Below are 26,336 nucleotides of genomic sequence, written 5' to 3'. Positions count from 1 at the left end.
GGAATCACCTCATTCTGGTATACATCGAGTTAATATTAATAAAGTATGAAAAATCTGAATTAAAATCACAATTCAACGTGAGAAATTTGTCATACATGTAGCCGTCGATGATAAAAATACAATATAATTTATGTACAGCTACACTCAATGGCGATCGGAACCATTATACTTTCTTCAATCGTACGAAACAAAAGTAGACGAGTAGAATACAAAAAAAAGAGAGAAAAACTGTTTGAAAAAGTTTACAGGTGATCCGGTGAACAGAGTCGGAGAGCAAGAGTCGATCAAGTGAGACCAAAAAGCATCTTTTTCATAACAATGTACGTAGCAACTGCAATACTATTGGCTGGTTTGTCGGTTATCGCCAGTGGATTTCCGGACGGCGCGCCGGTGGACAGTTGCGTCAAGCCCAGGCCGAATCAGCCGTACCACGGCCAAGCTAGGCCCCAGCCCCTGGCTTCCAACCCCTACCGGCTGATCGCCTCGACCGACCACTACGAGCCTGGGTCGCAGATTACTGGTAAGTTTTTTTTTTTTCTTTTTTTTTTTTTTTTACAATCAGAAAAATTGAAGGAGCTAGATTATATCGCGGATTTCAATGCGGAGAGTTTTACCATACATACAGGATTCTTATCAATGGGGCCGAAAAACTGAGTCCGGAACGTGCTTAGATCGTCAATAAATAATACACGTGTGCAAAATGTACATCCACATCTCGCCGATTAAACTCCAAAATTTACGAGTGAAAAGGGCGCAAGTATAGGTAAGCCTTATACGGGTATAGCGCGTCTGGCCAAAGGTTGGGCTACTCTACTGACGCGTGTTATATCGTCGTAGGGGACGTTTTTCCGGCTTCGTTTCAAATTGTACGCGTTATCTTGATATTCATCCTATCCGGAACAAATAACGCGAAATCCAAATACGAAAAATAAAAAAATAAAAATTGCGTGCGTCGCGTTCCACCTCCTGCATGTTTACAATATATATATATATATATATATATATATGCATGGTATCCCCATTCACTTTCCTGTATGAAAATCTTTCTTACGAATAAACGTATACTCCTCATAATATTTCAGTCCTTTTTCCGTCGTGTATACAAAGTACACGTACATTATACCATTTACCAGCCTACAAGGTCTTGCGGCAAGCCAAGGATATATTATACTCTACGCGCAGAGTCTTTGTGTGTACGTACGATCTTAATCGGACCTCATTATCGATTCGGTTGAAAAAAAAAAAAAAAAAAAAAAAAAAAAAAAGACAACTATTGCCTTTCATCTTGGGATTTATCGCGCTAATTTTGCGCCCGACGAGAGATAGAAAGAAACAACCCACGCGTTTGTTCAAGCGCGTATATTCGTACCGGATACGGATCACCAGGCCTACATTGTATACGTGTACGCAGCTGTAGAATTTTTTTTTTTCTCACGTTGCATCTTTTCTTCACCCGAGATGTACATCGCAGGATGTGCTCGTTGCGCAAGATGTGTATATGTTATATAGGAGCGCACGCGAGGGTCATTTGAATTTTATGGAAGTACTCGTAATGATTGGCTGTATATATATTCGAGGGATACAATACTGTGCGTGCGGGCAGTGTCGGTTGAAACTACGCGTCGACCCGCCCTCCGTGACTTGGCATTTTTTTGTTTTCTCCCATAAAAAGAATAAAAAAAATAGTACCAGTTCGCAAGTTAAATTTCAACAAAAACAATGCCAGGGAAGTTGAAATTTGTAAAATGTTATACGCGTATGATTATCTCGATTGATAAATAAAATACTCGCGAGGCATATTATGAATTTCCACACGGTGTCGCAATCACATGTAGGTGTGTAAAGACGACCATTTGCATTGAGCTATAAAATATAGCTGATACACCCGGAGTAGTGAAAAAAATATTTTCACTCGAGTTTTATCGTAGATTTAAAAATTCACGGTACAGTCGCTTTCTTTTATTTTTCCTCCTCCTCCTTCTTCTCTTCGCTACAAACAATAAGAAACGAAGAAAGAATTAAAGAACGAGTCCAAGGCACCGGAGCGAAAATTCATTGCGCACTTGTGCTGGCAAGTAAGTCAAGTGGCTCGGAAAATTTCTTGCGTACTTGTACAACGCACAAAGAGCGTTACAACCTCAGCCTCGCCGTCTTACACTCGAAACACTGGACTGCCGCTTTTTTGAGCTACACTGCCCGGTCGCAGGAAACCCCTCTGGAAGCTCGAGTAGTCTCCCCTACTTTTTTAAATTTCTTTATTCGAAGTACAATTATTATTGGTATAAATACCCTCCACCAGTACACATGCATCACGAGGTTTACGTGCCCGTTGATGTTTTACGTGGATTATTCTTTTGGGCGTCAACTCGATACCAAAGGTCCGACAGTATCGATAAGTCGCTTCGGGAAGATCCTTATTTATATACCCCCTCGCCTGTTTGTTTTCCTTGCGCGTCCTTGGATCCCCGACTAGTCCAATGTACAATATACAGGTGTATACGTATCTATTACCCCGCGAGACGCGAGAGGCAATTTAATGCCCTCCTCTCTGTCGGTACTTACTTTGCGACGCGATGAGAAAAGAAAGGAGCACACGCGAAATGTTGTACCATAAACGTGCACAGGATACAAGGGGTGGAAAAAAAGAGGGTAGTTACTCTATCGTACTTAATTTTTTTTTTTTTTTTTTACTCACCTCGACTGCAGGTGTGCACAAATAGTCTTTGGCTCCTGTATACAGGGTGATTTTAAGGTTTATGTATATATGTCATATGAACGAATGATTCGTCATTCGTAATCAGCTACACGCACGTTGCTCGATACTTTTTTTTTTTTTTTTTTTTTTTTTTTTTTCTAAAACACACTGCACCTGTCTTGCGATCGCGAGCGCGATTTCCCGTGGCCGTGAACTTTTTTCTCACACTCGCGTCACATGCAAATCAGGAGAATTATTTTCCTCGTACATGTGCACAGACAACGGTAACACTCAACGTCGTAATAATGTTATTACGTAAAGAGCGAGTCCGAGAGAACATATTTATTAGGTACGTTGAGTCCATCCACCGTAACCGATCGCCGCACCTACACATAAAACTGTTGGGAAGAGAGAAAAAAAAAAAAAAAAGACTTGACAACATTTCGAAACGAGTTGTTTCCACCACCTCGCTGCACAACAAACATAACTGTAACTTGTATATCAAAATCCAATAGAGGTGCTCTCTCTCTCTGTTCTTATCTCGATTCTCCGCGAGTCCTCATAAGTATAAGTAAAGATGATGATAACGATGGGCTCGTTTTTTTTTTTCTCCAGTGAGGATCCAAGGAGCTGACTTCAAGGGCTTCTTCCTGCAGGCCCGTGACGTAAGGACGAGCGAGTGGGTGGGCTCGTGGGCCAAGACACCCAATACCAACGCCCACGCGGAGTGCAGTGCCGTGACCCACGCCGATCCCCGTGACAAGCAGTTCGCCACTCTCATCTGGAATGCACCGCTCAACGCCCGCGGCACCGTTTACTTCACGTGAGTCTCTACTATATAAATATGTATGGGAGGATGGCAAGCTTTTTCTCTACCAACTGAGGTGATTTTTTTTTTTTTTTCAGGGGCACCGTACTAAGGGATTACTCGACTTTCTGGTCTGACATTGTTTCGGAGATTGGCCAGTGAGCGTACATGGTGTACCTACCTTTGTCTTTATATTTTCTTTTTTTCTTTTTTTTTTTTTTTTTTTTTTTTCTACCTTTCATATACATGCGCTGATCAAATGTGAAATTCTTCGGAGCACGAGAACAAAATGATTCTCCCCGGACAAAGGAATGTACTATTTTTTAACGCGACAATAAAATATGGTTGTTTTCATAAATACATTTGCCCTCGATCCATCATTCAAACAGATTGCACTCGGTGTGACGAAACGTACAAGTAAATGCTCGACGGCAATTAGCACCATCACGATACTCCTACGAATGGCGGGGGCAAAAAAAAGACGCATCATCTGTATACGGCATAGTCTATACAAGTTTACACGTAGCGGTTTTCGTGTTGATTAAAACACGCGTGCGAGTAGTTTACGATACCCCCCCTCCCCCCCATTGACCACGTGTATATACGTATGCGCGTCTTTATTTATAAACAGAGCACGCAATGCAGCTTATCGATTACTGACTTCCCTGCCCTGTGCGAACGCGACCCCCCGCGGCGCTTTAATATTCATAATATCGAGGGGATTAGTGGATCGGGAGGAAATTACTAATTTCTGGAATTACCCGTGTGGTGAACCCCACGCCCGTTTATTTATTTACTGCGGTAACAATTTCATCCCCCACCCCCTTTTTTTCCACCTCTCTTTTAATCTCGCGTTATTGATACATATATATATATACTTGCCATGCAGTGAATATCAGAGTGTGGGTATACCGTAGACCCACGCTCGCGGGAACGCAACAATTACGGCGATAAAAATCACGGAGTGTACAAGGTAGATGTGCTTTTTTTTTTTTCTTCGGAAGAAAAAAACAACAACAGTTACTTATCGCGTCTCGCGGCAAAGTACAATTAACTGTCCTCAAAGTTTTTTAATAACACGTAAGGGTTATACAGGGGGCTCGGACGAGTTTCCGTTGCGTGCGGGTCGACTTTGGTTTTCTCAAAAGTAAAAAACGTGAGTATGTAGGTGGTTCGATGTCGAGTGAACGCGCCGATTGTATACCTCGTAAGCAAGTCAACTTGGATCCCTCAATTTCTTTTTTTTTGCGGATGAGAAAAAAGTAGCGATCGGTAGGTAGCGATAGTAGGAGGGAGAGGGCAGTGAACCCCTATCGCTTGATGGCACCGAATCGAGAGCAAGCATCGCGTACACCTATATATACCGGGGAGAGATGAATTTGTCCGATAGAGCCGGGCGACGTATATCTAAGGTTCGCGCAGGTATACACGCCCGCACGAAACGAAATCCGAGGACCCGATTGCCGATCTATACCTCTCGACTCGCGTGCTTTTTGCCATCGGTACTTATATACCTGCACACATACTTGCTGGACGGCACGCGAGAGCCTTTGTTCTTTTTGATCCTCGTTTCGTATGGTTATATACCGAAATATAAACTCGCACTTTTAGCCGTCAACGATTCTCTGCCGGCGATTGGATCTTTACGAGGAACGAGCCGCGCCGTCTATGCGCGATGACCTTTCCTGTAATCCGAGCGGGGTTGTGAGCGATAGAGATCGGGAAACTAAGAGAATTTCGCGTCGTTTTTCAACTCTATTTTTTTCCTTACGATACATAGGGTGCAGGGGGACTCAGAACTACTGGAGGCCCATTTTTTAAAAAAATTTTATTTAAATTGCAAAAGATGATAAAAATTTTACCTCGTACAAAGATTGTAGTATGATACTACCTATTCCTTATTGTTTATTTTTTTGTTTTTGTTTTTGTTTCAAGTAATTTCAATGGAGATTCATAATACTGTCCCTTTTCACAACCTATTGTCACAACATGTACGTGTGCAGCATAACTCGGGTCTTGAACACAATTTGGCTCTATTACGAGACTCTCTGACTCAACCGAGCAAGCTATTCACAACCCATCGGCGGTTCATTACAATCATCTGATGTCAAACGTACTCGGTATTAGTATAGTTAGAAAAAAAAAAAGAAATGAGTAACGTTGCATCGCAAGCCAATTATATCGTTGCACAATCAGCGCGTCGGTAAATTTTTTTTATTTTTTTTATTTATTATTCTCACCATACAGCTCTGAACTGTATACGTTGCCCCGGTGTTCGTATATACTCGATACGCTTCTACACACACAACAGTATAGGTATGCCACATGCAGCTGTTGCGTAAAAGCTGTACACGCATATATACGTGCGGCGCCTCGCGCAGACGACGGCGATCGGTTGACGTAGGAAAAAAAAAAAAAAAAAAAAAAAAAGTGGGCCAGTCGAGAGGGACAGCCGCGCACAAATTACCCGCTGAATTACGGGCTCGACAGGTCGGCGGGTAATACAAGGTACGGCAAACAGGTTTCTTGACTCTTTCGGAGAGCAAAACCACACACTACCGATTTGTCTCGGTGTGGGTTACATACGGCGCTTCTTTGCGATGGCGCGCGGGCGTGTGTTTGTGCATCAGCTACCGAAATGGAAAGTCGATCTATTAGCATAAACTGTATACATAACGATAGATGCGACATTACCCAACAGCGATCGAGCGAAAGATCGATTGCCCATCGGGAGATGTTTTTGCTCTCAAGGTGCCTTTTTTGGTAGGCGGGGGATATGCGGGAATCGGCCGATTTTTTTTTTTTTTTTTTTATTCAAATGGAATTTGTGAAACAAACGCTGGAGGGTAAACCTTTTGCGAAATGAGACGAGAAGATCGGAAGGAGGGAGATTGAGTAATCGGTATTTGGAAAAAACAAAAACAAAAAATATCCGTCTCTATATGTTAGTTTGTCTACAAAGTAAGCTTCTAATATCGTATAACGTTGGACCTCCGACTGATATTTCCCATTACTTCAATTCACGTGCTCAATGTTCATGGCACCGCCCAGTCGCAACGGATGTAAAATAACAGCAGGAGTCGAACGGTAGCCACTACCCACGGGGTGCCTAATAATGATGTGTTTTGTGTGGCACCAATTTCAATCGTATCAATAAAGCGGTCTAGAAGGAGAAATATCGTTAGATTTATATAGTAATATGAACTTGCTTGGTAGAGTCCAGAGTCTCACGTATACCAAAACAGATTCATGTTTGGTACACAGAAACGCATGTGCACGGTAGTGGGCAACGATTTCCACTCGAAATACGTAAGAATAATGAGAAAATGAATTGTTTTTCCCCCATCACTTCCTCTTTGTTCTTTTTTGTTGTTTCCAGTTTAATTGAAAAAAAGAAAATTGTACCCAGTCGAGAGAAAAAAAAGGTAAAAGTAACCAAGTTTGAAAAAAAAAAAAAAAAAAAAAAAAAAAACAATGTTTGAAAAACCATACACAGAAAATTTGCCTTCTACACTTATCTTCATATAGCTTGTACGAGCATAAAAACGACCGTATGGGTAAACAAAAATCGCAGGTGCCATTTCTCGAGTGCAATTTAGTCGCACCTTGACTCTTTTCATCGGCAACTGTAATGAACGAATGGCAATCATACATCACTCGTACGCATATATACATGTATTAAATAAGTATCTATCCACATTACCTTTTCACGCGATCATTTCGATGAGCGAGCGAGCGTGTGTGTGTATACCCATATGCACTGGCTGGTGATTAGATTGATGTTACGTGTATGCCTATCGTGCAAGGACGCGCGAGTAACAATTCTCGATTACGAAAATTCTTCCGTACGGATTCATCAAAGTGATTTCCCAAGAGAGGCCACACATATAATATGTGTACCTATATACATACGCACACGCTTCAAATCGTTGTTTCTTCTTTTTCTTCTTCTTCTCTTTGCCTTTCACCTGTACGCCTGTAACTTCGGTACACCTTGGCTCAGCAGCGATACTCACCTATATTGTGTGTACACATACTCGCTGAAAAATCTCCATAAATCCACGATCGAGCGAGCGATTGTACGCAGAAACGTTAAACCTACAATCCCATTCCTTGCTTTATACTTATTGACTGACGAGCAATGTGTGTTATACACTCGCGCGTCTAGATATCATATTATATGATGTACACGTGTTTCTTTATTTGCATGAATCATTTAACGACGCGCGACCGAGAGGTTTTATCGTCACGGCCTTTTTTTTTTTTTTGGTCATCACTAATGTAACAACATTTATCGATGTATATTTGCACAATTTTATCAGAAAAAAAAAAAAAGAACGACTTGCGCTTAACATCCCGTAGAGTCACAAGTTGTTATTATCATTTCGATGAAAATCGTATGAATCTTGTCTCTGAAACTCATTATCCAGATGCAGCACGAAAATGTCACTTTGGAGTAAACTTTAACGAAACAGTTAGCTCTGTTGTGGATTGATACGAGTACATCAGCGAGCGAGCACGGCGCCTTTTGTTTCGATCCGATGTGTAAGAGTTTTTGGTCGAAAAAAGGAGAAGGAGGAGGAAAAAACACGCGGTGCAGAAAGTCGGGCCGAACATAAATGCCGGGCACCCTCGACACGAGCTTTTCAAGTTCCATTGACTCTCCCGGCGTTCTTTGCGGGGCCTTTGGGACGGAAGCGTCGTCTCTCTCTCTCTCTCTCTCTTTGGAGCGACACTGCACGTAGCAGATATACTTGTATTCACGAAGCCCCGAACAAGAGAAGACGAAGAAGGTGGCACAAAAGGCGGCTGTGTTAGATCTCACCACTCGGTGCTTGCTTTGGTTCGTTGTTTTTTTTTCCCCCCCTATACACCGTACGTGCAGTGTGTCGGTTTTAGGGGAGGGAAAAAAAAACAAAGATTTTCAGTACAGAGGTCGAAGCAAACGAAAAGGCAACTGCACGCGAGATGCATTTACTTATTATTTTCTCCTTGATGGATTAAATGACGCTTGTGATCGTCCAAAAACGAAATGGCTAATAAACCATAACTTGTATCGTGTATTTCCAATTAAAAAAAGGAAGAAAAAAAAGAGCATAAATGAAAAACAATTTGAATTGGACTGCGACTCTGTGCCAGTAGGTACCCGCGCCTAAAAAGGCCGAGAGAAAAAGTATGGGAGTATAATATATTATAACAAACGTCGCATCAGGGCACGCGATGCACCGCCGACCCACACCACCAGAAAGAAAGAAAGAGGGTGCCAACATCACGACCAGCGGAACATGTATATACATACGTCGTTGGGGGTGGGGGGGGGGGGCTTTGAAGCGCCGGCGCCCTAGAAACGGCAGGAAGAGGACGTGTAGTTGTGGCGTCGCGACGTCGAAGGTAGCTTCGGGTCTGCCGGCGGCGCGTCGCCAACCGAGGGAGCGAGCCTCGACCCACCAGGACTGCCCCGGTAGTGTGCTGCTGCTGCTTCTACCCTGCGGGCCGCCGGCGGGCCGTTTCGTTGCTTCACGCGACTATAACGTACGCCCTGCGCGCGCAACCAATTCCGTTTTTTTTTTTTTTTGTTTTTTTTTATGCCCTGGTGTTTTACACTTTTTTCTTTTTTCTTGCCGACGCATAGATATCGCGAGTGCAAGTGAAGGGAAAAGGGGTTCTCGCTCCTGTATACGATGAGCGTCGCTTGAGGAATATAAAAGGGAGAGAGCAAAAAATGTGTACTACGCCGGCCGGAATTTTCTAATATAGAGGCTCTTCGGAGCCTCCACCTCTTTGGCGTGCACGTATACATGAACAGCTGAGCGGCCGATTCGTACGACTTGCACCCTCTAAATGCGCTACTGTGGCTGTACGGTCGGTGGTTACGCGCTTCCGAGTTCTTTGTCTCCGTAGAGGCTTTATTTTTGACGATGTTGAGTCATCAGCTCGCCAGTGTTCTGATGCAACATTGAGAAAAAAAAAGCCCCTAAAAGACGGAGGGATGGAAGAAAGTAACGGTCGATGTACGGAGTTTCGTTTGATCGCGAGCCGCCCAACTCCCTAAATCGAGCAATTATTCCACCGACCGATAGAACGGAACTACTCTAATTCGCGTTAATTCTCTCGTCCAGACGAAGAGGGCCCCAAAAAAGGAGGGGGGAGATCGCGAAGCTAAATTTTTCTTTTTTTCTCTCTCCCTCCTTCACCATCACCTCAAACTCGTGTAATATAAAATTTCCTCGCGGTTGTGCGCGCTCGTGCAATATCTCGCGTGCCAGCCAGTGCCACCCTGTGTTTGTACATCGGTATGAGAATATATATATATATATGTATGTATATACAGGCACACGCGTACAGGTCACAGTCGGAGAGTCGGCAGCGGGGGGTGGCTTTGCCTACGTACGACTGCCTGCCTGACTCCCTCGGATGGTGTAATAATGCAGCGCAGACCGAAGCCTGATCGATCAGGAGCAGCAGCCCAATCGCCGTGAGGGTTGTACATATACGTATACACACATATCGGCGCAGGAAAGAAATACGGAATCCATTGTTGTATATGACACGCCACACGGACACAATGTGTGCATGGGTGTTGGTTGAAAGGGAAGAGGATGTGATATTCCGTGCCGAGGAGACGAACCGGCTTCTGGCTTGGTAATAGCGATTATACACATACATATATACACCTACATCCTCCGTCTTCTTTTTTTCTTTCCCTCCGCAGGGGCTTCTTTTTCTCTCTCTCTTTTTTTTTTTTTTTTTTTTTTTGCTTCCACGCGAGTCGGGAGAAACTTTTTCGCGATCGCCGGTAATTGTCGCGTGTGTGCACGCACCCGATACTGCGGACACGTGCATATATACATGTATACACGATAATACCGAGTTCGCGCACTTTCGTGTATGTACTTGCTTATACACGGCAACGTGTGCACGTCCGATTGTTTTCCGCGCCCGCAGTGTGGTAGTTCTTTGCGCCAGTGCCAATGGACTCTGGTTTTTTTTTTTTTTTTCTCTTCCCCTCAAACATTGACCAAACTCTCTCGATGACTTGTTAATTGATCCTATGTACAATATTACTTTTCGCGGTAACTCATTCGCTGGCGTTGATTGAACCACCCCTCGTCTTGGGTTGAAAAATTTATACCGATGATATGGAAAAGTCTCTTTTTTTCTTTTCTTTTCTTTAACGCCGAACGTTAATATATTATACCTGCCAGGGGTGGTGTAAAAGTAGAGCGTGCAAGTGAGTGTCGCACACGCCTTTGTGAATTTTCAACAATAATAGAATAAAGTAAAATGAAAAAAAAAACGAGTGTGAATTTAATAAAAATGTTTTATTGCTTTGATTCTGGGTTACTTTTACCCAACGAGCGCGAATGGATTTTTTTTTTTTTTTTTTTTTTTTTCTTTGTTCATTTTCCGATGGATAGTCGGAGAGTGCAACGTACCGTACAAATCCTAATGACAAAAAAACAACAATCGATGGGTCATCGTGGCTATTAATTATTACCGCCGTCGCAATTACAGTCACGTGTATAACCGGCCATTGGGTACCTTTCTTTCGCCGTACTATAAGAGAGCGCGGCAGTTCTCGGGCCGTGAATTATTCACCAAAAGTAAGAAGGTGACGCGGGTGTAGCGCCTGAGATGGAAAATTTTTCAAACGCGGTTATTTTTTCGTTGATTTTGGGCCGATTCAACTCGATAAGAGTAAGAATTTTCTTTAACGATTTATTTAACGCAGCTTTTGTATTCACGAGTTGCGCCGAAGACAGGTGGGGAGGACGAAAAAAAAAAAAAAAAAAATAGTAGCTCACTGCGACAAAATTAAAATTGAGGAGAGCCCAGAAATCGCGGCGCAGGAAGAAAGTTTGATGCTTTCGATACGTGCCGTATTTTTTTTTCTTTTTTTTTTTTTTTTTTTTTTCTTAAGGCAAGTAGGTTAATTCCAGCGCCGTTCGAGTTGCTTCTAATAATATACTCGGGGTATAATGCACACATGCACGAAAATTATAATTGACCGCGTCGTCGTGCATGCTACTGGCGCTTGCCTGCCTTTACCATTTTGTGCACCAAAAACGCTCTTTGTGACAGGAAAAAAAAAAAAAAAAAAAATTATTCGACCTCTCCAAGCCGTACGTCATACGTAATATAAACTCATGGACCCATTGCTGGTTCTACTTCCTTTTTCGGCCGAGTGCGCTCGTGTGTCCTATTCATCTCGATGTTTGCACATCGTTTAGCCGCGTTTCACCGAACAACTCCCCTCGGGCGTTGGGAAAAAAAAAAAAAAAAAATCCTAGATACGAAGGGTACGTGTGTACCGCCAGCGCAAAAAGGGAACGAGTTTCGAGATGAGCCACCAGCCCTGTGCGTCTCTCCCCTCGAGAGCTGCCTTGAAATATCACCGCGACGACTATTAGGTATTCAGGGAGAGCTATTATCGCGGCTCGTACTCTTCATATAATATGCATAAAAACGGAGAAACAGAGCCGTTCGCGGTAACAACAGCTCGAAAATTCGTGGATGGTACACCCTGTAGCACTCGAGACAGAGCCGGGTGTTTATCGCGAGTCTTTGCGCGCGTGTTCTGCGTTGTTATCGCGCGTAGGAAAAAAGAAAAAGAAATCCCTGCGCGACTTCTCCACGGGCGATCCTCTGATGTGTCGCGTGTGTCCTTCGAAGATCCAGCGGGGCTACTGACCCGAAGACCAAGACGACGTCGGCGAGAAAGAAGGGGTGGAGGAGGCGACGACGAGGCCGAGATGAGAGGGGACTCGCAGGCCTCGGCCGGGACGAGGAGGAGCCGGTCCGCGCGACTTCTCTTCGCGGCTGTTGTGGCCCTGATGCTGCCGGCCCTTGGGCTCGGGGCACCGGATCCGCCCTCGCCTGACCTCACCACTCCGCACGGTGAGCTTTTTTTCATCATTTTTTTACCCCCCCCCTTGTGTGTATATACATGAATGTATTTCCGAGCGAGATGGATGGCCCATGTGGGTGGAAGACGCTTGTCGGAGGTATGGTGCTCTTTGGGCTACAGATGGGCGCGTCTGACCAAACGCCGACTTGTTCTACTGAATCTTTGAACGAGCCGAGGTTTTTCATTATTCACGTTTATTCTTACTGTTATTCGTTTTTATTTAGAAGTACCATGGAACGTGAAAATGGTCCCACTGATCAAGCTGATGTTGCGTGAAATAATAATAAAATTGCACAGTAGAAAAGAAAAATCGAGTTTGTGGCGTACGACGGGAAACGTAAAGAATTCGACGTTGCACGCAGTTGTCCTTAAAAAATTGTGTGAGAAGTACTTTTTTTTTCTTCTTTTTTTATCCTTCTCTACTCTTTACGAGCAAAAAATTGTAGCTTGGTGTTTTCTATGAAAGAGCAATCAGGCAGAGTGCATAAATATTGAAAAAAAAACTCTTTGCTCGGGCGTGCCGTGCTCGCTGTGCCTTTTTCTCAAAACTCGCACGATTGATTTTTCTTTGAAATGATGGCGATTTTGATTCAACGAAGGGACACGTGTTTTTGAAAAACGTCTCAATAAATTCTATCAACCTTTGATTTTAATTAACGACATCGATGCAAGTCCACGAGTATCAAAGAACACGCGGCACCTTTTCCTAAAAGTTAATACCCAACTAAAAAGGAAAAAAAACAACACATTTTCACCAATCGCGTTTTAAAATGCAGCAACGATCATGCATCAAAAAAAAAAAAAAAAAAAATAAGTAAATCAATAAAAAAACTGCCTTGATCGTATTTTTTTTCCAAAGTAAAATCCAATCCCTCTCGCTTTGCACTCCCGCCAATGCACGGCACACGTGCGCGCACACAGCCGTCGTCATTCACAAAAACTCCGAGCGATCCTTTGCTTTTCAAACAGCAACGCGTCACAAACGCGAAAAAAAACGAGAGCTTCTAAAAAAAGCCCGCCCGAGCTACGAGAGAGCATACATAGCTGATACCCTCGTCACGTGAATCGCCTTTCAACCCCAGCTGCGACGCGCGCCCACGCTCACTGCTTCTAAAAAAAAAGCTCTTCAAATATGCAAGCACGCCCGGAAACTCGCTCCAAGAATTTTGGCAAACTTTCTCGCCTCGGCGGAGGAGGCGTGCGGTGCGTGCCAAAAGAGCCATGCAAGCGTAGTCGATTCGTCATCATCGTCTCCGTGACGTCTCTGACGCTATACGCGATGCGAGTTTGCCGACCAACGTGTCGAGGGGTGCCCCCAAGTTTCACCCAAAGACCACTTGCCGGAGTCGAGGGCGAACTATCTCGGCACTCGGTCGGGAAGTTTGAAGCGCCTCTTTGGCTCATCTGGAGATCCTTCGGAGACTCGGTTCATCTATACCCAGGACCTCCGCTTCACCGAGGACAGCTAAAGAGTTTTTCCAAATTAAAATGTTTGGATATTTTAATCGCACAAACGATCGTCATTCGTGAAATTGAGATTTCAGCCACGCGGCCCTCAATAAAAGTGTACAATCGTCTTACATCGCGTTTCTCAACATTAGGTGCTCCCGAGAAATTCTTACGCAGCTTTGGTGCGCGCCGTTATTTCCAGAAAAGTCTCGGAGCGCTGTGCCGTTGTACCTGCTATTAATCTATAGCTTTGCTCCACCCCGCCGGCACTTGAAAATGACGTTTGAAAACCTCTCGCTGTAAATTAACGGTATTGCTAGCGTGTACAAAAATTAAAGGAACTACGTTAAACGTGGGACGCGTTAACACACGTATATATACATATCTCTGGTAACATTGATGTACACGAGTGCCAGGAGATTGGACTCTATTAGCAATAAGGTGTAGTCCGCTTCATAGAGACACGCAAATACACGTGGGTTGCATGAATTAGTCATCGCTCTAGTATACCTAGTTGTTGTTGCAATATTTGATCGTCAATATTTTATGACCAGCCTATGTGTACGCGTACACAGCGTGTGTGGATCAAGTACCTGCGCTTGAGTAAAAAAAAATACATTTTCTTTTCGTCCGTCAAGCGATGAATTTCAATTAACCTGATTTCGTTTTTGTCTTTTTTTTTTTAATGCCCTCCTTGAATGCGTGTCGATTTGAAGTATTGCTCGAGTCCCGCCCAATGAGGTACTTCTCTCGTTGCTCGCGATTTCCAACAACTTTTTTTTTTTTTTTTTTTTTTTTTTTTTTTTCTACATCGCGAAACTGACAATCCACGAAAAAGCACGCAAGTTGGGGAAAAAAGGAAAACCGTCCTCGGGCAAAACTTCATTAGGCAATTTCGTCGCGTCGTCTGTGCATGGTAACGGTCCTTGAAACTTAGAGACAAGGAAGAGGCAGAGAGTAAAAAAAAAAAAAAAAAGAAACGCAAACGTAGGTACTTTGTTACCGGACGAGTTGTCATTTTTATTTTTGTTCCTCTTTTTTTTCAAGAGCCTGTATGTAGGCGCTAATCAGACGCTTGCACTACTGCAATTAGGGCACACCCTCGGGGTGACGTGGCTGAGCGGCGTAGCGTACAACCAAAAAAAAATAAATAAATAAATAAATAAATTGTGTAAACCTTGAAAAACGCGTAATACACATTAATATACAAGTAATGATTTCCACGAATTTTCAAAATTAAAAATTTTCCTCAACCCAATTACTCGCCGCACCTGCCACCCACTCGTAAAGTCGTGCGTGAGCTTTGCTCAACTCTCGCTCAACAACGAGTTCGTACGTATGTTATACCTTTTTGCGTCTGAGTCGAGGTGCCCAAAGGAACGCTCCGTGCTACGGTACTGCAGAATCGAGTCAACACTTTAAGTGGAAAATTTTAACGATACACGTGCACACGCACGTACTATAGGGTAGAAGGGCGGCTTGCCTTAATTTGGCACAGTATATAGGCAAGCCATCCGCAGCAGGTGCAGCTTGAAGTCATTTGTAGAGGCATACCCGTTGGTTTCTGAAACTTCATCAACTGCAGCGATTAATAACATTTTGTTTAAATATCTACCTCTACACTTGTCTAGAAGCGCGATAACGAGATGGTATTCGCCGTGAGGGAGAAAGAGGGTAGCAAAGCCCCAAATTACAATCACGCAAATGAGCCAAGGAGCTGAAATACCTCGTTTTTTACATGCGACACCATTAGCAATATGTATGGATAAGTGAAACCGGGTGCACGCAACGGGGAGCGTTTACCGCAAAACGAGTGATGCTCTGTGACGCACGACAGAAAGGACGCGGGGTTGGTTTGGCCGCTCCGTGGATCCCTCTCGAGAGAATTAGAGAAAAATCCGGGAAGAGAAAAAAGGAAAGGGAAGAATAAACTCGCTCTGGATTCGTTCGAGGGTACTTGCAATGGCTAATCGAACGGGCGCGCCGAGTGCCTCTTGAGGTCTTTCTCTCTCTTGGCGGTGATGAAGCGCGAAAGAGAAAGAGGTGGGGCCTACGGTCTATGTGTGCCTGCGTGTGTTTGGTAGATAGGGTCGCAAAGGGTTTTCGCTCTATTGCGACTCGAAAGCCAACAATAACTACAACTACTCTATTGTGACGGCGCTCTTGATTTTTTTCTAAATGTTGTATCGACGCGCAGGTGGTTGGCGGAGTGTTTTCACAACTTTTTCGAAATCAGGAAAGCCCGGCTCTGCAAATTTGTACCACGTGTCAGAGTAAAATCAAGTTTTATTTTACTTCATCGTGTAAAACGTTGAGCCACTATTGCTTTTATTTTTCCAACTGATCATTGCTTCGATTTATTGGGGTTTGACTTTCTTTGGAAATAAGTGTGCGATAATTGTATGAAAAAGCTGCGACAAGTACAACTTTTGCTCTCAACTAAAAGCTTGCGTTTCTCAAGTGTGAACTCGTGCTCAGACGTCATTCTCTATTGTTTCTTTGATCGAAAATAAAACGTGTGCGTGCATTTACTTACGGTGCCAAACTTCACAAGTACATTCTGTTACAGCAATAAGTTTCTCGTAAAACGTTAATTCGAGGTTTTTGGTATTTCTTCGTACTGAAATATGCGACTACTCTGTTTGCTTCTATCGTTGCCTTTTCGTGTCAGCTATAATATACTTGACCGAATATTTTTCCAAAGGTACTTGTAATATCGATTATTTGAGTAAATACGCGTAGACCATGATGTTTGCATTTCCGCGTACCACCCATGACCTCATGAAACCTCATAATATTCTTGGCGTCAGGCAAATATGCGAAGCTACAAGTGTTTAATGAAAACAGCTCGCGAATATTTTTGCGGTGCCATAGAAGAAAAACACGCTCGGACTTTGGCTGTTGATTTTAAAACGTTCGTGCGCGAATACTGTTTTTGTTTTCAATTTTTTAGATTTTTCGCGAATAAGTGTTCTTATAATATGAATGTATTTAGCCCAGAAAATTACAACTCTGGCTTCACTTTGTTTCCCAGCTAATTTCGGTTATTAAAAGTCCAGATTTAATATTTACCCGAGTCCAACAACTCGACTCTGTGTTGTCCATCATCAGGTACACAATACTCGGAATGTCGAAAAAATGTCTTTTCAAGAAAAAAAAAAAAAAAAAAAATAAATAAATAAAAATAAAAATAAAATAAAATAAAAGACGGAGATCGAAAATTTACCATTGCAAGAAAAAAAAAATTTCCCAAGGGAAAATTCGTTCAAGAAGCCGACCTCTCGATATTAAATTTTCGTCCTCCCTGGCGCGCGTCCTTCGAACACATGCAGCTCCGCTCGCTCGTAAAAAAAAAAAAGAGATAAGAAAAAAAAGTTCTCTCGAAGTAAATTCTTGGCCGAGGAAGAAAAAAACAAAGAAAATTCCACCGGTCGAAAGACGGAAGCTGCCCGCGTAGCAGCCGGCGCGCATATCCCGCGATAAATAAAATAAGCAAGTTCAGAGGAAAAAAGGGGGAGGGGGCGATAGAGATTCCCAGGGAAGCTTGATAAAGCCCCAGCTCGACGCTTTATTCTTACTCTCTCTCTCTCTCCCCCCCCCCCCGAGATTTAATCGAAAAATACACGACTTGCACACGCTTGTGACGAACTATCTTTACATTAGACTTTCCCTACACAGTACTTATGTATACATAGTTATGCAACGTGTTTGCGCACAAGTTTATTTTTGAGTTTGATAAAAATATTAGTTACATTATTTCTTGTTGTATTGATTTTCTTGTAGTCGTTGATTTTTTATTACAATCAATCGAAATAATTTCGAAATATCGAAATAAAATTTGTTGTTACAAAAAACTTGACAGTGTGCTTGGTAAAAAAAAAAAAAACATGTTTAGGTGTAAGGGAAACTGCTGAGTTTATCTCTTTCTCTCAACGAGTCGAGGGAAACGCGATAAAAGCTTCACGCGGTGACAATGACAAAAGTTTTAAGATCGTCATCCGAGATATAGAAAACACGCAATTGAGACTGTTATTATCATACATTGTTTGACTCTCGTGCAACTTAACACCCCGTCGCAAATTAAAGGGTTGGAAACAAAGGCACTACGCGATCGATTTACAACTAAAAATCTGACGACAAACTTTTTTTTTATTGTTGTTTCAATCCACCGATCGTCAATCGTGATATCCACACGAGGGGGCCGTATAAAAATATTCCCAACAGAGTGTATACACTAGCCGGTAAAAAATATCATTCCAGGCCGTCAAGTTTCATTATATCACGCGTTCGCGCGTCCTTGCGTATGTTCTCGAGTTTATAGGCTGCTTTAAATGCGCGAAGAGCTTTTCAGCCTCGTGAGCAGTGCATATCGCGTGAAATAAAGTACCCAAGTTTTTCTCAACGACCAAAGTTGTGTGAAAAAAATCAAAAATTTTATTGTAGATAATAATGTAAAAAAAAAAAAAAAAAAATCCGACTTATCTAATTATTTGCGTGAAAGTTGTTAATTTAGATCGAATTGAATGCGTTTGCCCATTCACTTGCGTGGTAATGTTCTGCTTCTGTTGCTCGAAACTGCATTGTTGTAAAACCCCGTTCAGCATTTCAAATGATCCTTTTCTTTTTGTATTAATCATAGATAAACAATTGCATCGTATCGTCCTTCACTGACTGAAATAATACGTGTAATACATCGGGAGGGACTTGATCATTCTGCAATAATTTTCTGATGTCGCAATATTTTGGTTTTATTAAAAAAAGCTCGGCCGGTTTCACTATGCAACATGCATAAAACATTCATACGAGAGCACAGGTAGCACCAACTTCTGGCTTTTTTCTTCTCGTTTCCGAGAAAAAGAAACTCACACTTCTTTCGCTTCGCTTATCGGCATACATTTTCCGTCTTTGGCTCGTAGCGTTGCACGCATACGGAAGTGACGTTTCTTCCGTGAGTGATCCTGCAATCTTTCAAAGGGATGTACACATACTATGGGAAAATAACCCCCACTCGTTCGTTCCTCGGTGTAACTAATCGTCGCCGATCGATTAAATAATTCCTCGTGTTGGCCGGTCGTCGTATCATCGTCTATTTACCGAACCTCCTCCCCTCGAGCAAGATAAATAATCGAGCGGAACCCCGAGAAAACCCCCGTGCGCTCTGAATAATAGATGCGCCCGCATGAATTTCAACGGCAGTTTCTTGCGCGAGTGTCCACCAGGAGATACAATATGTACATGATCGGGAGCTTTCAAGGTGTATTGGTACAGCGGTTAACCGTTTCATTTGAAAGTCTTTGGGGGTTCGTTGATCGATCATTTTTGCTTTCGGATTCATCGAAATTTGCAAGTGAAAGAGGAGGAACAAGTCACAAAGCACGTGGTTCACGGATATGCCCGAACCGAAAAGAAGTGGGTGAAAAAGGAGGGAAGGAACTAGCTAACAAGCAAGAAAGCGCAGCTCGAGAAATTCTGGCTGCTCCCGTGATTGTTCAAAGCTGACTCAGGAGGGATTAGGACTGCGCTGCTTTCCCGCGCCCCCCTTTTCTCTATTTCCGCGGGGGGGGGGGGGTCGGCGGATCTCGGACTGGAGCAGTTGGAAGTGCCCTTTCGACCGGAACAGTGGCCAGAGATGATCAGCTTCCCGATGATACGACTGTAGGACCACTTTTTTGATCAGTGACACCAGAGAAATTTTTCTTTGGAACAATAATCGAGCCCAGCACGAAAGGTTACAACGAAATTGCCATATTTCGGCCCCTCGAGACATTTTGAACGTTTAGCTTTAATCATATTCCTTTCCAGTTTCGCGTGTACAATAAATCGGGAAATCTCGATCGTCTTCCATTTTTTCATACGGATAACTGTGGGTTAAACGGCCCCGCTGTTTCCATAAAAAAGGGGGATTAAATTTATCGTCAAGGTAAATTCACCTAATCTTGCTGTTCCTCCTTTACGGAAAAAAAAAAACGAAATATACATTGGACAGATTTAAGATTACTGCGGTTAGCCGTATTTAGAATCACCAGAATTTATTTCAACTCTTATCACAGTGATTGTCTTAATTGCTGCGAAACACATTCTCCAGTGAACGAACGCCCGATCCATTGAATTGGATCGAGATGTATAAGCAGTACGTTATTCTTTGTTTCAAACTCAATCAACAAAAATGAATATCGTCGTGCGTCTGACCAAATCCTGACCTGTTCTCCTTGAGGTTATTTATTCATTTTTTATTCAACTGTGAAATATGTTAGGTTTTTGTAATCTCGATCTTTCCTATTGACCAAATATAACTTGCATAAAAGTCAAACAATTACACAGCAAGTTTTTTGGCCCGTATCATCGTCCGTCTGACCAAATCCTAACCTTTTTCACTTAAACTGATCATTCCACTTTTATTCATCCAAAAAGAGTTGAAAATATGAGGCATTTTCGTTATTCGTCACGATAAATGTAAGTAGTTTTTCTAAAAAAAAAAAAAAAAAAAAAAAAAAAAAAAAAAAAAAAAAAAACCAAACGAACATTAGACAAATTTGAGATTGTTTGGGGTAGCCGTTTTCGAAAACCACAAAAACTCATTTTAATTTTTGTAACAGCGATTGTCCTGATTGCCGTTGAAATATTTCCCGGGTACCATTGAACGACGCCCACAACATCCGATCCGACGGACTGGATGCAGTTGAAAACAAAGCGTTTAAAAGAACGAGGAAGGGGAATTCAACCGCAGAGTAGGACGCGAGTACACGTGTAACGGGAAACTACAAAAGTAGTTACACACGTCAGCGGCTAGATTCAGCCAACAATCCCGTATAAACAGCTCGATGCGAGCAAACAATGCCTACAGCATAGGCATGTATCTATACATACACTACGTGTAACAGTGAGTTGGCCGGCTGGCGCAGTAGCGCGAGTCCGAAAATTGTCAGCCCGAAACTCCGGGAGATTTACACCAAGGCCGCACTTTCGCTTCTCCCCCCGTTTTTTCTTTGTTGTTTAATCAATATCAATTGCTCACTTGGGACAAAAAAAGAAAAAAAAAAATAATCATCCATTCACCGTCTGACGAACGTAACGATTTAAATGCTGTATACTTATAGTAGCGTATTGTCGTCATCCCCGCGATCGTCTTTATACCTTTATCTCGGCCAGTGAGTCACGACAAGGCTTTTCGTCCCAGAGGACGCTCAACAAAGTCGTTAAAGTCGTCAGGACCGGAATTTTTAAATACAAACAGCCAATTTGCATTCGGACGCGGCACGCGCGACTGACATTGAAAGATAGAACCCCCCTTTTTTTACCCCACGACTCGCGAAATTAAACCTCAACCGAGTACTCGCAATGCCGTTACTTTTAATCTCGAAATCGTAAACGACGTTGTCGTCGGTGCCCCCCCCCCCCTCCCACCTTTTTTTGATCGATAAGACTCTTTACAGATATTATAAGCTTGTGTATATAGATTCCAGACGCTCATTTGGCCGTTTTTACGGTGTACATACTTTTTCACCCATGCACAAAGTATATACCTATTGCTGTATTTTTATGTTTTTTTTTTGTTTTCATAGTTTTCTCCGAAACATTCTATATGTACATTGAAACATATCCAGCTCGAGATTCACGAGAAAAAGAACTTTGCTGCTACCACCATTTGTCCAACCGTGACGCAGCAAGTAATCCGCTAATAAGCTCGACCCGCGTCCCTCGTTAATTCTCGCTAAATGGTATACACTCGCTGCGCTTTCACCCGTCCCTGCAGTAACGCGTTGCTATTCTTAGCTCTACGAAAGCAAGAAATATCCCGTGCTACATGGCAGTCGGTGCTATATTCTCGTGTATCTCATTAGCGCTCGTTAAGCTGCGCGTATACCTTTTTTTGAATCATTTTTCCGCAGAACGACGATTTCCATCGGGTCGAATGATAATATCGTCAAGGTATGTAGTGAGATACGGCTATACTGCTGCCACACTGCTGCATTCATTAAAATATCGTTGAATTCGATTCGCGGCGCATCTACGCTCTATCGATCGGATGCACCGCGCTCCGGCGTGGATAGTGGAAATTTTCGCGTCGCTCCATTCGTACAACTGAGATAGAGATACGCTCGGGACAAGTGGTATTTCGAGCTCGAGTTGCGCTAATTGGTCCTTATACATTTTTATTTTTCCCCTCCGATATGCTGCCACGTGACAAATTCAACGCGTCGAGACTGTCGCGATTGATTAATGGTATGGACAGCCAAGCGTGCATTAGTCATGTCTTGTGTTGGAATTTCCTTTGACGGAAACTTTTCTTTTGATGCCACTAGAAAAAAAATAATGGATGAAAAAAAGAAAAAAACATTTTTCGCGCCACCGGTACATCTGGTATTATTAAAATTATGGGTGAATTTCAATGTCTTTCCGAGTGATTTATCATTGAACGCGCGACAGGCTTTTCAAATTAATGGGAACTAATGGAAGATTACAAAAGAATTTTTTAAATGGCCACAGCAGAGCACGCGGTTAGAGCACACCTTTGCACTTTGCAAACTGTCGTGTGATTGTTCATTTTACCCGTCGTCGCGTCGAGATTTCGAATCTCCATCTACCGCTTCGGCTGCGTAAAGCTTTTACGATTTACAGTACGCACGTGTGCGACTATTGTGCCCATAAAAGAACCAAAGTCGATTTTTGTACTGATGCCATTGTGTTTTGTTGCGCTGTGGATTTGAAATTTAAATGCGAAAAAGGGGCGCATTGTGCGAAATTCCGGGTGTAGGAGAAAAAAAAAAAAAAAAAAAATACATACATACACCCACACATTTTTGCAGATAAAAGTGTGTCAGCGATTTGAAATTGAGATTTCCTCGCCATCCGACCGTATACCGAGCCTAACTACTGTGCATAGCTCGCTGCACTTTCGACGTTGGACGGACTTGAAAATTTCATTTCTGGCACTCTCGATACTTTTTTCAGTACACTTTGCGGTACGCGCGGATCATTTTCAACCACCCACCGTGACATTGAGCGGAAAAGAAGAAACTTTTTTTTTTTTTTTTTGTCTTACACACGTAAGACGCTCACACGCGCCACATCGACCGACAAACTAATTGCCGTGGGCCCCCCTCCTAACGATTTTCCTCCGCAATTACGCGAATTGAAATACATATATATGTACACGTGAAGGGAGTTTTCAGGGCTGAGGTTTTTTTTTCCTTTCTTCCTTTTCGCGCGATTAGACGACAATTTGCCGATTACCGTCGCGTGCGCCCCGCGTATTGTATTATTTTACGATGTTTTACGAGCGAGTGGTGCGCGCAGCACGCGATCATCGACGACGGCTGCGACTTGTTGTTGTTGTTGTTGTTGTGGGCTTGTTCGGTTTCGGAAGTCATACTGCGTCGAAACACACACACACGTAGGTATATATCCGGTTCGCTTGCGCGTCGTGTAATGATCGCCGCAGTGGCCTCGTACAGTTTCCTAAGGTCAAAGAGAATTGGAGACGGGAACAAAGAAAGGACGATGCGTGGGGGAGAAGAAGCGGTGGTCCACCGGCTCCTTCGGACGCGAAACTCGGGTAATCGGTTCCACCGTCGCGGATAAAAGTTGTAAATGTGCGTGTGTGTGGATGCTTAGCGGTGGATCGATCATTCGTGCACGGGTGGAGGTGCTTTGTATGCGGACGGGCTGTATGACGCCGAGGATTGATTTTCAATCTTCGAGAGTTTGAGCGGAGGATGCGCTCTGTCTTTTTCATAGCCCCGTCCGGGGAGTCGGGGGCTGAAGGAGAAAAGTGCGATAAAAAAAAAATGGGCCAGCCGTGAGTAATTGATGATGCGGTGATTCGACGACGACTAGAGTTTCGTTTTTTTGTTCACCGTCGTTTCAGTGACCCAGGCCTTCTGCTCTGTTTTATGACTTTGGATGATTTTTATTTTTTTTTTTTTTTTTTTTTTTGCCTGTACAAACTCGTACACGTGAGAATGCTTTTTTGAAGGCTTGCACTTGTCAATTTTACATCACATACATTTTTTAAAATAATTTAGTTACGAACGCGAGAACGATACAGTCGTTGATAAAACAATTTTCTCGTTTATGGCTTTATCGAATATATACGTATGAATTTTTGCTAAAGGGGATGAATGTAAAATAAAACAAGAACGCAATCATAGATATGTAGTATTCAAAGTTAACCGACTGTAGTTAAAAAAAACTCTGGCATGCAGAGAGTAATAAAAACTTTAAGGGAGCTTGGTATACATTATTGCAAGTTTTCAGGTATATGACTGACGTCTTTATTAACTTCCTATAGTAGTTGTAGCTACATAATCATTTGTTTCGATTACTTTTAGTTTTTATACTACTCGCTCGCTTTTTATATAAACCTTCAATCTCTTTAAAGTGGAACTGTTACCTCATGTTTTATTTTTCAACAGCTTTTCCTCATATTTTTAACCAATAAATCGATTTGAGGTACATTGGAAGACATGCAATACAAGCTCTATCAATGGGAAGAAGTTTATTTTCCAAATACCCTTTTTATAGTATCTAAGTAGATATTTATGACTATAGTTTTTGAAATAGTAATTGTCACCTCGTTAAAAACAAAAAATAATTATCTACCATCAGCATAAAAATTAACTGTATAAATTGTGTATGATCAATCCCCTTAAAAAAAGCACCATAAACAGGAAAAAAAAACTCCATTTCGCAGTGCTTGTTATTGTAAGACATTTATCTAAAAAACATATTATTTTTATTAGGGGTGGAGGCAGTGAACTTAGTATTTAAATTTATTACCGTATTTATGACATACGCATTTGTATCACTGTACTTCTAAATGCATGTTATCAAACCCAATTAAACCTACGTTACGTTAATACCTTGGTCAAAAAGTTCACTAGACGTACGACCAATCCGTAAAAAACTGGAAAAAAAAAGAATATAAATTAAAAATTGCCAGAAGAAAGTCAAACGCTATAGGCACGTGCGACTCGTAAAATATGCACCCAAGACACGTACACATCCGAACGCGTTGTTATTTGTGCAACCCGATCTCAGGTGAACCCAAGCGCAAGACAAATAAAGCCAAAAAAAAAAAAAAAAAACTCGGCCCCTCGTTCATAGGTACGTCCGCATATAAAACCACGTAACCACGTCCAACTTTCCGAGACGTTTAAAGACCCCTAGGTATAAGTATACTCCTCCGTTATCCGGCTCGTAGGCAAAAAAACACGAGCTGTAAAGCTTACCGGGCGCTGCAGTGGCACAGCTCGTGGGACGCGAGCAGGTGAGAGCATTGGCAGGTTGCCATCGTTCGAGCGCAGGTCAGCCCTAGAGTGCGAAAGAGGAAAAGAGAGAGAGAGACAGACATAGTAGGTTGACCTACTTTCCCAACGCGTAGATTGACCCGAGAGCACAGCACAGCAGCGTCGCGGGAGGTGGACTGGGTGTATACGCTAAACCTACCTGCCTATAGTACTCTGCCTGCTACTGCCCCTCGCGTGGCGGAGCTTTAGCTTATATGCTTTGGGGGATGTAGGTGTGCAGAGGGTACGAGAAAGAACGGATGAGAGAGAGAGGCAAAATGGGTAGAAACATTTTTTCGTTTATACAGAGGCCGCAATTAGGTGTACGCGTAGAGTGTATTGTGCCCTACCCTTTGATCATGTGCGAGGCGGCTGATTCTTTTTTTTCTTTTTTACTGCTCTCTTTTGCTCAACAATTTACGATTTAGTACTCCGTGGGAACGCTTAATCGTTCAAGATAAACACAAACCTGTGTTTTATAGTGGGGTGGTCTTTGAGGTATTTTGTTTACTCATTTTAATTGGTTAGGTGTGCGTATAAGGAAATGTATAGGAGAATTTTTTTATATTTTTCCGTCTCTTCGAATAAATTCATTGCTTAAGTTCAATTTTGAGTCATGAAAACTTATTTTTACGAGACACAATTCGCATTTTCTTTACAGCACATTTTTATGCCTTCATCATCGTGCGTCTGACCAAATCCTGACTCTTTCCACTGAATTGATAGTTTTTATTCAAATAACAAGTACTAAATACAGCAGTCATTTTTTTCTCATCCATTGAGTATTAAATATGTTATGTTGAGAGTAATAAATAGCAAGCCACTTTTCTCCAGACTCCAGTATAGGTCTGTCTGACCAAATCCTGACTCTTTCCACTTAAACCGATGATCATGATATTTTTTATTTAGTTAAAGCATACTGATAACAATATTCACAGACACTCTTTTTTTCTTCTCCATTAACTTGGCAAACCAAGAGTGTAGAACAATTTTAATGCTCAATCGAATAAAACAAATGACGAGTGGAGTTGAAGTTCCATCACCTGTGAGTATAGTATTCGCGCCGAAGCACCAGCCACCGTCAATCACACCCCAAAAATTTGCCACAGCCAAACAGTACACCGCTCATTCGAAGCTCATTAAAATAAAAGTCGGAGCATGCACGCGCGGCTGGTGCCGGAATTTCAA

The 26,336-nt window shown here is 42.5% G+C and overlaps 2 protein-coding genes across 2 annotated transcripts in view; both read left to right on the top strand.

Annotated features, from left to right (window-relative positions):
- The first annotated feature begins 247 nt into the window (after nucleotides 1-247).
- LOC106637580 (putative defense protein 3) lies at nucleotides 248-3,675 on the top strand. Its single transcript, XM_014350401.2, has 3 exons — nucleotides 248-520; nucleotides 3,311-3,518; nucleotides 3,602-3,675. Exons 1-3 carry the CDS (start codon nucleotides 319-321, stop codon nucleotides 3,663-3,665), a joined length of 474 nt encoding a protein of 157 aa, XP_014205887.2. The 5' UTR covers nucleotides 248-318; the 3' UTR covers nucleotides 3,666-3,675.
- A 5,418-nt stretch (nucleotides 3,676-9,093) lies between these two features.
- Nucleotides 9,094-26,336, top strand: part of jus (EB domain-containing julius seizure protein) — a 28,802-nt gene continuing 11,559 nt past the window's right edge. The window contains exons 1-3 of the mRNA XM_089591388.1: nucleotides 9,094-9,150; nucleotides 9,849-10,145; nucleotides 12,177-12,401. Coding sequence (XP_089447514.1) covers nucleotides 12,257-12,401 — 145 coding nt within the window. The 5' untranslated portion in view covers nucleotides 9,094-9,150; nucleotides 9,849-10,145; nucleotides 12,177-12,256. The remainder of the gene's footprint in view (nucleotides 9,151-9,848; nucleotides 10,146-12,176; nucleotides 12,402-26,336) is intronic.

The sequence above is a fragment of the Copidosoma floridanum genome, unplaced genomic scaffold (genome assembly GCF_036245765.1).
Source record: "Copidosoma floridanum isolate Cflo_tuat_1 unplaced genomic scaffold, Cflo_Japanese_pri ptg000013l, whole genome shotgun sequence".
In the NCBI taxonomy this organism is placed as follows: Eukaryota; Metazoa; Arthropoda; class Insecta; order Hymenoptera; family Encyrtidae; genus Copidosoma; species Copidosoma floridanum.
This window is presented reverse-complemented; position numbering and strand designations above follow the sequence as displayed.